General features: G+C 36.2%; 1 protein-coding gene across 1 annotated transcript in view; it reads left to right on the top strand.

Annotated features, from left to right (window-relative positions):
• Window positions 1–3,053: 3,053 nt before the first annotated feature.
• The window catches only part of LOC763960 (serine-rich adhesin for platelets), a 53,103-nt gene continuing 43,512 nt past the window's right edge, over window positions 3,054–12,644 (top strand). The window contains exon 1 of the mRNA XM_003723760.3: window positions 3,054–3,447. Coding sequence (XP_003723808.2) covers window positions 3,445–3,447 — 3 coding nt within the window. The 5' untranslated portion in view covers window positions 3,054–3,444. The remainder of the gene's footprint in view (window positions 3,448–12,644) is intronic.

Consider the following 12,644-nt stretch of genomic DNA (forward strand, 5'->3'; position numbering starts at 1 on the left):
ACTGAGGAATAGTTGTGCTAGAATTACCATGGATCTTCAAAGGAATATCAACAGGTCTGAAACGCTCTCTTTAATAATTCAGTTCATTGTCTAGTCCAAGAAATGATGTCAAGTCTGAATCTGACTGTATTGTGTCTATTAGTTGATATACTTGTGATTTCACTGAAGGAAAGGGATATATTTCATCTGTTAAGAGTTAGAAAGGCATTAACTGTGTGTTGAAATTATATGAGTTAACGTCCTTCTGACCTCAACAAGACAATTTTGTCATGTATTTCATTCTTAAGTAGTAAGTATTGGAATAAAGATACATAGAAATAGAGGAATTTAACCATTCCCCCATAAAATGCAGGGTGTACTGAAAGCTTGGCTTGCTATCCCAGAATGGAAATAGAGATCATAGGTAATTTCATCATGCCATGTTTATGTCAGAGCCTGAGGAAAAAATATGCGATGAAAATTAAAGATAAATATTTAGAACTGGGAGTGCAGGGATTGGTATCTAGGCCAGCGTTGAAGGCAAGGGTTTATCTTCCGACTCGTGACGTTCAGATATATATATGTTTCATTCATACAGGAATTAACATATTTGATCATAAGGCTTACTAAATGTGATGCCTGTGTGAGAAACTGAGTGTGTTTTCAACTGAATTGGGGGTTGTTAGAGGCCTGGTTCAATTTGAAACAAAGTGATGACTGACGTAGGTTTTGCTTGATTATCATTATTAATGAAGGGTTCTTGTTATAACATATTGTGAGAGTAAATGTCATTATGTATATATTTATTATAACTTTAAATATAATAAAATTATACAAATCAAGCTAACAGTAAGAATATTGTGTTTTTATACAATTTTAATTATTTTCCTGTCATTTTCTGAGACTCCATGAGACAGATTGACCTTCATTTTTTTTGGAGAGACAGAAATAGAAAGGATTGGATTATAGAATATTCCCATAAATTATTTTAATTCTTTCCTCAATGTGAGCATGAGGTCAGCCAGGTTCTAGAGTATACAGAGGCCCAATCGAAGTTGACATAAGTGATATCATTGAAGCATATCAAAACAAACAAGTTGTAATTGCAGAGGGAAATATGGAAAACTTTTGAGCACAAAAGGAATAATTAAACTTCTAGGAATTTTGTCTAAAGGTTTATTACATTACAGTTGTTATATTTCTGTGATTTCCATCTATTTTCCCCCAATGGCTTAGTACAGCTTATAAAATCTTGGGTAGTAATTTACTGTATTACTTTCAGTAGAAATAGAAGAATGATCATGATATTATAGCTTAGAATCTTAGTTTGTTTTGAATTGTAAATGCATGCTATGACCTTCCCTATGCTGATTTAACAGTGTCCAAACCTCCATGACAGGAAACATGGTTTTGTGGCTCTGTCTCCTATGTGGTTGGATGATCTCATTTTGGGGTTGAAAGGGGACATTATTTGAAGAGGGAGATGGGGTTGAAAAAGAGGTCAGTTGAAAATCTAAAAGTAGTAATTTGACATTTTAACCATATTTTTCCCCAGGTTAAATTTGCCTAAGCTACAAGAGATGGTGATAAAAGGCTAAAATACAATTCTTTCCTAAGAATATGGTCTCAGCACTAATATGTAGATTTCTGAATCTGTAATTCCAATTTCATTGTGATAGTTAGATTGAAAGTAAAATAATAGTAATGTGTTAAGAAACCCTGGTGTAATGTCATTAAAAACTCCCTGCCAAAATGTCAGTTATAACATGTAAATGAAGACATGTTTTTAAAAATGTAATATAGTGGCTGTCTGAAGATATGACTGGTTCTTTGATTAGAACTACTGGTATTCATGAATCAAGTTACATTCATTCAACAAAATAACATTCATTCAACAAAATAACATTATTTGATGCACAGCATTTCTTGTTAATACTTTTGCTATTACTGTTATTGAAGAAATACAGCAGGCTAAGCTGACCCCAAATGAGCATATTTCACTGATTGTTTATAAAAGCTAGTTGGCATGATAAGACAGTTGCATTGTGTTAATGGGTAGATTAGTTCATGTGATGTACAATATATTGCATTCCAATGCACATGGAGGCATGAAGAGCATTGCAGAGATGAATTCATTTTCACAAAGGCAATGTCATGGCAACATGCACGTAGCCTGATGTATTCCGCTTGGTATCAATTGATCTACAGACCGATCATGTAATTAAATTTACTGGAATACTGGATGAGGAGCTTCTGTGGTCTCCATAGCAACATCCTTCTGTGTTAAATACATGAATGTATATGCAAATAAATAATTCATGTTAAATAATGGTTTTACTTTTACTATACCTACCAATCAAATATCCCATCTCTCCCTTCTCTCTCTTTCTCTCTCTCTCTATCTCTCTCTCTCTCTCTATCTCTCCCTCCTTCCCTATTTTACTGGACCTTGCTTTCCATTTTTCTGAATCAATTAATTTACAATACTTTTAGGGGAATCATTTTCATAATATATGTAGTTGATGATTTTTTTTATGAGAGGTATTTCTATATTTTCTCAGAAAATATTGTTGTGGCAGATGATCATAATTTATGACAGGAACAAAAAATAATATTTACCAAATTTGGTCGACCCGACAGAGTAAATTTCATGAAATGTTACCCAGGTATGTGAGGTATGCAGTAGATAAACACCAAACCAATCTCATTTATTACCGGTAATCCTAGTTTGATGTCAATTGTCAACCCATGAAATAGCCACAAATCCCACCAAACCCCAATCTAAGAAATCCAACAAATCAGTTAGAGCAATCCTTCCTCCACTTAACAGTTACTCATGGAAAGACACAAAGGCATACCAAAGAATCAGACAAAACCCCTTTTAGTCACCCTATTGTAGGTTTGATCAAGGAGGCGATAGAATGGTCTGATGAAAGCATCCACCATAAACAAACCTAAAGTTGATCCCTTATCCTGGTACAGATGAGTGCCCCTTATCATTCCTAACATTAGAGTCAGGCACTGATAAGCTATAAAGTACATGGATACCAGTCTGTGTGTGTGTGTTAGTATAGGTGTGTTGTGTGTGTGTGAGAGCTATACAGGCATACACGTGGACTAAACACGTCGAGCCAGACGAAAGGAAGTATTCAATGGACTTAGTACAGTTTGGAAGTTCCTCACTTTACACACCAACAAAACTTTGCGAAACAGAACAGGCCGGTACCAGCGAGAAACAAGTCGTGTTAATTCTTACGAGTTGTGTGAGACATAACCTACTCTTGGTCACTTTGGATACCTCAGTGGCTCTGTCTGGGAACTATTATAAGGATTAGGCCTATATCGTGGACTTGTGAATGGAAGGAATAAGATTGTTTTTAGGAGGTAGACTGGTTGTGCGTTGACTTTCAAGACTTTACCCTAGGAGTTGCCCCCTTCCTAGGGGTGAAACACTGGGCATGCAATATGGTAAGTGGATTAGTTCACAGGCTTAGCTTCTAGTAACATGAATGTGTGTATATGCAGATTCATTCTTCGCCATCATATATATCACAGCATTGCAATAAGTGTAGTTCATTGGAATTGCAAGTTTCTGTATCAGGATTGAATTATCAAAATGTAATTGTGATATGTCTTCATTATTTGCAAACAATATCATTCACATTTTTATGAACTTAATGCCCCCAAATGGGTTATATTTGATTTACTCTACAACATTTTGTAAACCAGATATTGCTGGAAATATACACCTGAGTTTATTTTTCATATCTATCTGTCATCCAATTAACACATTTTTGGATTATTGATAATATGCTGTTTTTGCAGAACAGTTATTCTATCAGCACATAGCAAGGCATATAATTGTCAGTGCTTGCACGTATTTTCTTCTTTGAATGCTTCAGATGTAGGCCCTTGAACATTCACATCTATGGGTTTCATTTGTAAAATGTGTTTGACTTATTAGTTGTGGTTGGTTGGGGATGATTAACATAACACATCAATGTGTTTAATCTGAACATGAGCCAAGACATTGAACTATCAGCAGCCGTGTGTGTGCAGACATGAAGGCCTGGAGGCATGTGATGCAGAACACCTGCAATATATGCAAGACAACAGTCCCTGAAATATCAAAATTTCCCACCATTAAGGGACATTACAAACGATTATTGAGAGCAAATGATGCATTAGACCATGTCTCACCACAACAAAGTATTTTTAAAAGTTTACACCGAATAAGTTCATGATGAGTCATCAAAACTCCAATTTGTGATTATTGGGTTGGAACTTTAATATAATTCTATATATTTACTTTTATTGGTTCATTTGCACTTTTTTGTTTGTACACATGGTAAATTCACATCAAAATGATTTATTACATGGATAACTTATTCACTTCTGGTGTCATATTCGACAAATACATGTAGTATAGCGGTATATCTCAACAGAATTCTTTTATCAATAGAAATAATTTCATGTCTTCATGATGAGTCATAATCTGATACCTCATTTTGTGATTATTGGGCTAGAATTCTTATGGAATTCTTTGTAGTCATGTTTATTTGTTCATTCAAATTTCTGCAGTATTGCATTTGTGTAAACATAGGGGAAATCCACTTTCAAGTGGTTCATTGTTTATTTATTACATGGATCAATTACATTCTGGTGTCATGTTAGACACATAGTAATGTGGTAAATGTCAACAGGATGAGTCATTCTTAGTTTAATGACTTTTATAATGCTTTGTGGATTTCAAAATAAATAAAACTTTGGACATTAAGTAGAAAAATATGTATTACCCCAAACCATATTTACTATTCATAATATTATATCCTGAAGTGGAAGACCATATGGAAAGCAAAAACAAAGAGAGACTCTTTGTTTGAGTACTTGTTCCTAGTGCAAAGTTTCATTTTTCTCCCATTATTTTCATACTTTATTGTGAGAGTCAATTGACTGTACTATTGGTATAATAATTCAGGCTTTAAGCCAGGTACAGATTACAGAACCACCTGGATGTTAAACGACTTTGTGTTTTGAACCTTGACTTTAAACAGTCATTAGAAAAGGTCACTGTACATCATAATGTTTAATGAGCTACTTACATGATGTTGATTGCAAGAAGGGCATACAAGTCTCTTGCAGCATGCAGTACAGTCCTTTTCACTTAATGAGAACTATTTATTTTCAATATTATCGGAAGGGGAAACAGGAGATCAAAATGGGATATAGAAATGTATCACCATCACCAAAGTACTTGTACTTTTTAGAAGAGTAGAATCCCTCACAGTTATGTGACAGATGTAATGTAGCTTTAGGGGTGCAGGCCTTCCTCTTCAAATGGCAAAAAAAAAGGAGGGAGTGACAGAAAAGAAAAAGAAAATGAAAAAGAGAGAGGGAAAAAGTATAAAAAGGAAAGATTGATAAGAACCTGGGTCACACCACTCCTGTATTAATGACCCTGATCCTTAATATTCATTGTATGTACGGTATTCCCTTTATGAAATGTGTATCCTTCCCTTAGTGATGCAAGCTCCCCTCAATAGCTGGAACCTCTCAGTATCGTTGTGTTATGATATGTATGTATTACGTGAACCGGACAACCATTTGGAAATAATTTTTAAGAACCATGTACCCTTTTGCAAAGTACCTGTTATTGGTAAATGTAATATTCCACCAGCTACTTTAGATTGGGTCTCACCACAAATGATAATTTTGCTTCTTTCCTCCCCCCCCCCCCCCCCATCTTCTCTCTTCATGAGCTTAACACTGCCATTCTTTCTTTCTCTTGCTACAACACATATGATTAAAATTGCATATCAATTTTCAAGTATCTACCATCTAGTCATACTGAAAGGGCAGTTTGTGTGTCATAATCATCCAACTTATTGTAATAAAATATGGGATTCCATCTCCCACTTTCCTGTTATTCACAAAGTATTAAAGTACAAAGGAAGTAGATCAGTGATATTGAAATGCTGTCTGTTTTGGCAACTGACATGTACATGTTTGTCACGATATTGGATATTGATCATCCATGATTCAGTGGGAGTATATCATGGTTTATCGATCTAAGTTAACTTAATATGTTTAAATTGATGTCCAAATCTTTCATCTAATGTAAGTGCGTGTACCCCTAACGTTTTCCCTGATTCAGAAAAATTATGAAATTGAATCAAGGGCTAAATTTTCTTAGGAAGGAAACTTAGTATTTGTTTCAAATATTTTGTTTTAAATATTACAAACCCATGAAAACGTTACAAGCAAGTTTTGTAGTGCATCAAACATTTAATACATGGATAAAACCAGCTAAAAGACAAAGATCTTGTATACCTGTAGATAGGCCTACCGGTACTTTTTAGAAGAACAAATTACTGAAAGACTTCAATCAAGAGACCTTGTGGGTATTAATCAACAATGAACCTCACCCTCGATCGGAGATGACAAGATAATATGCTGCATCATATCCTCTGCGTATGTAGGTAGGTCATGTCCATTGCCAGTGGAAGTGAGGATTGTACACCCCTACTGGGTGATTATACATTGTTTCCTAACAGGATGACAGGAGGTATTAACACTTGGATAGGGGGGAAATCCCCCTTTCCCCTCATATCCTGGTCCACATGGTCCTGCATCCTGTTGGAGGTAACGTAAGCTTGTCCATTTCCTCCACCAGAAAACAGCTAGGATTTGAAAACGAAAAATTGGATTATCGTAGGGTTCTCATGGGATCTGATCAATGGAGTTGATGGGATTATTCTTAAATATATGTATTTAGTAAGACTTAGATATGATTGAAAAGTAATCTTGTCAGAGACACAATGTAAATCTCACACTGACCTGATCTTACATGTACATGTAGTTCCTGCTTCTAGGACTGTTCGATAGACTAATCAGAAAATAAATAGAAACTGATATAAATAAAGAAATCATGAACTGCAAATATACATTATAGCAAAGAGTGTCAAAACATAATCTAAGTGTGAGAATTAACTACAGTCAAGGATTATAGTTGAGAGCTTAAAATCAGGGTAAAGTATTTTTTAAGGGGTGGGAGTTCGTGCTGTTTGATACAAGGTCCAGGTCCATTGTGAAGAGCCTACAATACTTCGACTTCAAAACCTGAATGCTATTTTTATATCATGAGACATCCAAATAGGTGTGGTGATATACTTCTATTGTTATATAAACAAGTTCTTGACAGACGTGGAGAAAGTGAGAGTAGAGCTAATTAACAAGTTGAAGCAGAAGTGTTCTGAAAGTGAAAGCAAGATATGCAAATAAGGAAGATGAAAGATCCAGGAAATGAGTGGAAATGACAGATTGCTGCTAGCTGTGTGCTTTCTTGGAACTGAACGCTTCATAATGTATCGTTTACATGATAAACCCTACGTACAATGTACTGTAGTCTTCCATATTGTTGGTCCTATAACCATTTTGTTGTCCACCCCTTTGGTCTTATGTTCCAAAGTAGGCCTACCACATTCCGTCAGTATGGCAAAACCTAACCATTATCTTAAAATATATTCCTTATTTGATATTGGTTTAATGTACTTAAAATATTGGAAGTAAAATATTCCATTGGTCCTACACCCTTTTTGGGAGCAAGAAAGAAATCTCTGAAACCATCAGTCATTTTTAGTTCAAAATATTCTCTGCATTAACTGTAATAACCATGGATTCACATCCTACATACTTTGACTGATAAAAAAATATTTACGCTAATCCCTGACCATTGTAGAGCCAATGGATGAAAGGACAAAGGATTTGTTAAGTCCTTGGTAGGAGTACAGAGATGCACCTTGTACATAGTAATACAAGGGCAGTGCTAGGAGCAAAGTGTTAATAGGTTGTTTGCGCTTGCTTGTACCTGTCCCTGTTTATTATTCAGCTTTTTCAGCTTTGATGAATCAGAAAACCATTTCCTGTCACTAGAAAGAAGATTAATCCATCCAACCATGGACTAAAAACAAGTCTAGGTTCATTCAGAAAGCAAACCATGTTTAGAAGATAAATGTACATTTTTAATGGTTACTTTGGTCCATATATCTAACCTTGTTATTTTTTGTTTAACTTTATTTGTGCCATTTATATTCACAGCTTGCATTAGTATGATGTCTGAAGGTAGTGCCATTGAGACTTAATTCAAGGAAATCCTCTTATTTCTCACAAATCAACGCACTTTTTATTATTAATATTACAAACCAGGATGGAAACTGTCACTTTCAGAGAATGGGCAGATCGTATTTCCTTTCCATCTTCCTTCCTTGTTGAAAATGAGACAGGAAATCATTCATATTTCATTTGAGATTTGGTAGAATAAAGGATTGATATGGTGTGCTAAAATGTATTATACATGTAGCTTAGGAAGGTGTGGATGTAATAATTAAATAGATACATAATCTGTTTACTACTACATGCAGAGTTGTTTTCCTCATATGAAGAATGCTGGTTGAATCAGTACTTGTTTCTTGAAAATTAAAGACTAGATGATAATATACAGGCCTAATATAGGCACAGATTAATATCATGACATAAAAATGGTTCCCAATGCTTGAAAGTACAGCTTGGAGACTGATCCCTTTTTTGACAATGGACTGTTTAAAGTGTTTTTAATGGTTATGTGGTTTGGTGTGTAACTATAGAGAATTGAATATCAACTCACGATGTCATCCTTGCACCTTTCCTGGTTTGTTCTAATCCCTTTTCCCATCATTTGCCAGAATCGCTGGCTGCAGCTATGAATTTCATCATGAAAGGGATTACTACTAGACCAAATAATTCAAAACGATCCATAAATATGTCACATAATTCACAGATTCATGCTGATTCACTTAGATTAAGGGTCATGATCGTTTGATTTTTATAAGAAAGGGATGACGGTATGTAACATGACGTAGGTTATGACATTCAGCTAACCTTGAAAACATCCTAGATTCCTGATTTTTACCCCTAGACATCAGAACTGGTTAATTCCTGTGATTAAAAACATAAACCATTATGACATCATGTACAGTCTAGGTAAAGGGGATTGTTATCATTTGCACTAGATTTTTTTTTTTTAAATCAACAACAAAAACAAAAAAAAATCATTTTTCAAGAAATTAACACTTTATCTGAGACTTATGTGATATTCATATTGAAAATTTTAGGAGAAAATGAACAATTTGAAGTTTTGAACACTGTTTAGTGCATTTTGAATATCATTCAAGAAAATGCTCTCAGGGTTGATTTTATCAGTATTCTGATAAGTTCAGGCTTTGAATCTGACTCCTGAAGAACCATCACAACTGTCCAAATCTAGTCAGGATTCTAAGTTGGTGATATTTTCTTTGAGTCTCGACTCCACCCGGCAACAACGCCCCCAAAGCGGAAGGCCCAGTGCCGCACGAGGAGAAATTGAATCTGGGGGTGGATGTGTAGATGCCCTTCACGCTTGGCAGTTGTTAAACTCCGTAGTCCCGGTACGTGGGAACACGTCTCAAAGGGGCTGATGATGAACCATCTTCAGAAGAGAAACGTTGGATGACTCAGAGAGTCAGAGGAAAGGTGAACTCTTGTAAAATGTTGGGATATGTCACCCGGTACCTGGGTGAGATTAGTGTACATGGGGCTCATGAATGTCAGTTCTGTTCGGATTTAAACCCTGACTTTTCAAGCTCTGGAGATATTATTCACTCATATCTTGGATTATTAATTAAACAAGCAAGATCAGGTAACATGAATGTAATGAAGACTTGAATTAAGAGAGACTGTTTTGCAGGAGAGGGCCAGAGGGGGAAACAAGGTTTCAATGTTTCAGTATCTACTTCAGACCCCTCTTGTATTAAGAAATGCAAAGTCTTGTCATTACCAGAGGAATAATTGTATATTAGATCAAGATTTGGTATCTGTCCTATTTTATCAACCCCCCCCCCCCCCCCAAGATATTGAACATTCATTTAATCAAAGACACATTACCTGTTTTGCATTGATTAGTATAGAAAGCTAACACATTGTACAGCGATATTTTTGACACATTTACAAAAAAACAAGTTGGAAAGGAAATCAGATTTGTAGTGCGAGTGATGAAAATACGTGCTGTATCTCAAACATGAAACATTCCCCTGGCCTGTTGCCTACTGAAATAAAGATAGTGGTTTAGAATGTCACGTGTTCATGAATGATGCTTGGAGCAACATAAATCCTAACCAAGTTAATCAAGTCCAATGTAAGAGCAAATTAGATCACCCACCGTGCTTATTTTTGCACATGTATGATATGCCCTGGGCTCTGTAACATTCATTCGATATGCCTCGTACTAAAACCATGAGCGTTGAGAAGTCTGTAAACATTATTTAGGCGATGCTGCAAGTCATACCTCTCCACGTGAGCTCGTCCTTATTATTCTGGCTAAATGAAAATGTTTTAACAATGAAAGGAAGGGAGAGATTAGATGTTGTTTGAGCAGTTTGACAGCATACTGTCTGGGGATTCTACATCAAAAAAAGGTACTAAATAACATTGAATGTAGAATTTTTTCAGTGTAGCGCTTATTGCATCAAGTTGTGGAGTGGGGGAGAATGTACCCCATCTGCTCTCTAGAGGGATTTATTACCCCTCTTGATAGCTTTGGAGTATTTTGTGGTTTAGGGTGGCATGAGATTGATGATGAAAGGATGGAAGTGAATGAGAGTCACATTTCCTTATATGCACATGAATGCTTCATACTAAACATTCTTGCAGGTTTATGTTTATCCACACATTCCAACAAAGTATATTTTTTTCAAAAGTCAAACTGTAGTTTTCAACAACTTGAAAACCATCCTCAAATATTTCAAGGAATATGAAGCTAAAGAAATTATAGCTTTTCTTCATAAAGTATCCAAATTTTTATTAAAAGAAAAAATGTCTATGATAAGGAAGTTATGTGAAATACTTCACTGTATATTATAATTCTTTATCATTGTTTTTTATAGAAGGTTACATTGTGTATGTGTGTGTGTGGTGAATGAGTATGTGTGTGTGGTTAATGAGTGTGTGGTGAAAGAGTCATTAATTCAAGGTTACTAGATATTTCCTTGTTACCTCAAATTATACAAGCTGATGTAATTATTAAGATTACGTTTGTGAAACTTGCCATAAGTGACTTCTTCCTCTATTAGTATCGCATACAGGAAGAACTTTCATATGCATTCTGTGGCAAAGTCTAAACACACTGCTATTAGATGAAGGTTATCGCTTGTGTTATGGAAATGCTATACTTTGCAACTTTGCATATATTTCATTTCATAACAAATATTGTTGTTTATTTTGAGGGAGAGGTGAAAGGAGACGTTAAGGGGAGGGGTATAACAAAAAAAAAAGAGGATCGAGGGGGGTAGAGAGAGAGAGAGAGAGAGGAAGAGAGAGAGAGAGGGGGAGGGGGAGAGAGAGGAGAGAGAGAGAGAGAGAGAGGAAGAGAGAGAGAGAGGGGGAGGGGGAGAGAGAGGAGAGAGAGAGAGAGAGAGAGGAAGAGAGAGAGAGAGGGGGAGGGGGAGAGAGAGGAGAGAGAGAGAGAGAGAGAGGAAGAGAGAGAGAGAGGGGAGGGGGAGGGAGAGAGAGGAGAGAGAGAGAGAGAGAGGAAGAGAGAGAGAGAGGGGGAGGGGGAGAGAGAGAGAGAGAGAGAGAGAGAGAGAGAGGAAGAGAGAGAGAGAGGGGGAGGGGGAGAGAGAGGAGAGAGAGAGAGAGAGAGAGGAAGAGAGAGAGAGAGGGGGAGGGGGAGAGGGGAGAGAGAGGAGAGAGAGAGAGAGAGAAAGAGAGATTGGAAAGATAGAAAGAGAAAGGAGATGATAAGGAAGGGGTAAAACGTAGCTAGAAAAAGAAATTCTATTTCAAATGATCTGCAGCTGTTGTTATATGTTTGTGTATGCAATGTGCAAATTCACAAAATAAATCACCCTTTCAAAATTCAATGCATAGCAAAACTTCCATTCCCAGTCAGTAAAGAGCTGTACATTATGTACGTTTTTTAGATTGAGCAAATCAGCACCTGTACTTCCAGAGCCAGGGTTAAAGAATAGAAGGCACCAGCTCTCATCCTCACGACCTGACAGGATCAATTTATAAGACCATCTCACTGCTCTCTCTAGTCTTGTGATGGTTCATCTCACAGTCTATCTTGTCATATACTCTCCAGCCAATCTAAATCAATTCACTGCTTACTTTGTGGCCTGTCTTCGTACATTGACATCAGAGTATGACGGTGTACTGGCACACACAAAATGACGTTTTGAGTGGCGTCCCAAACTGACAGATTTCACGAAGCACGCCAATTCTTCTTTTAAGAGCTAGTGTATCAGTCAATGCCACTCTGGCTCCAAACAGACAACAGTGTTTTTTACGATTTTGATGAAAAATAAATATTTTTTAGATTTGATTCCGCACTAACCTTTTAGGTAGGGGGCATGGAGTCTAAGGACGGAAGTTTTTAGAGTCTGTATGCATAAGCCCTATGTTAACATTTCAGATTTTTACTTTTTGTTTAAATGATTTTTTTTTAAAGGGGGGGGGGGGGTCTGGACTTACATGTGTCCTGGGCACTTATTAAAGAAGAGCCTTGCTTTAGATTATATGAATGATAAGTTTTAAATTCATTGACTTTACGACACCTAACCAATATTGCTTTTTAAAGTTGAAATAATATATTT

This window comes from Strongylocentrotus purpuratus, unplaced genomic scaffold (assembly GCF_000002235.5).
Source record: "Strongylocentrotus purpuratus isolate Spur 01 unplaced genomic scaffold, Spur_5.0 spur5_scaffold_11, whole genome shotgun sequence".
NCBI classification, from domain to species: Eukaryota; Metazoa; Echinodermata; class Echinoidea; order Camarodonta; family Strongylocentrotidae; genus Strongylocentrotus; species Strongylocentrotus purpuratus.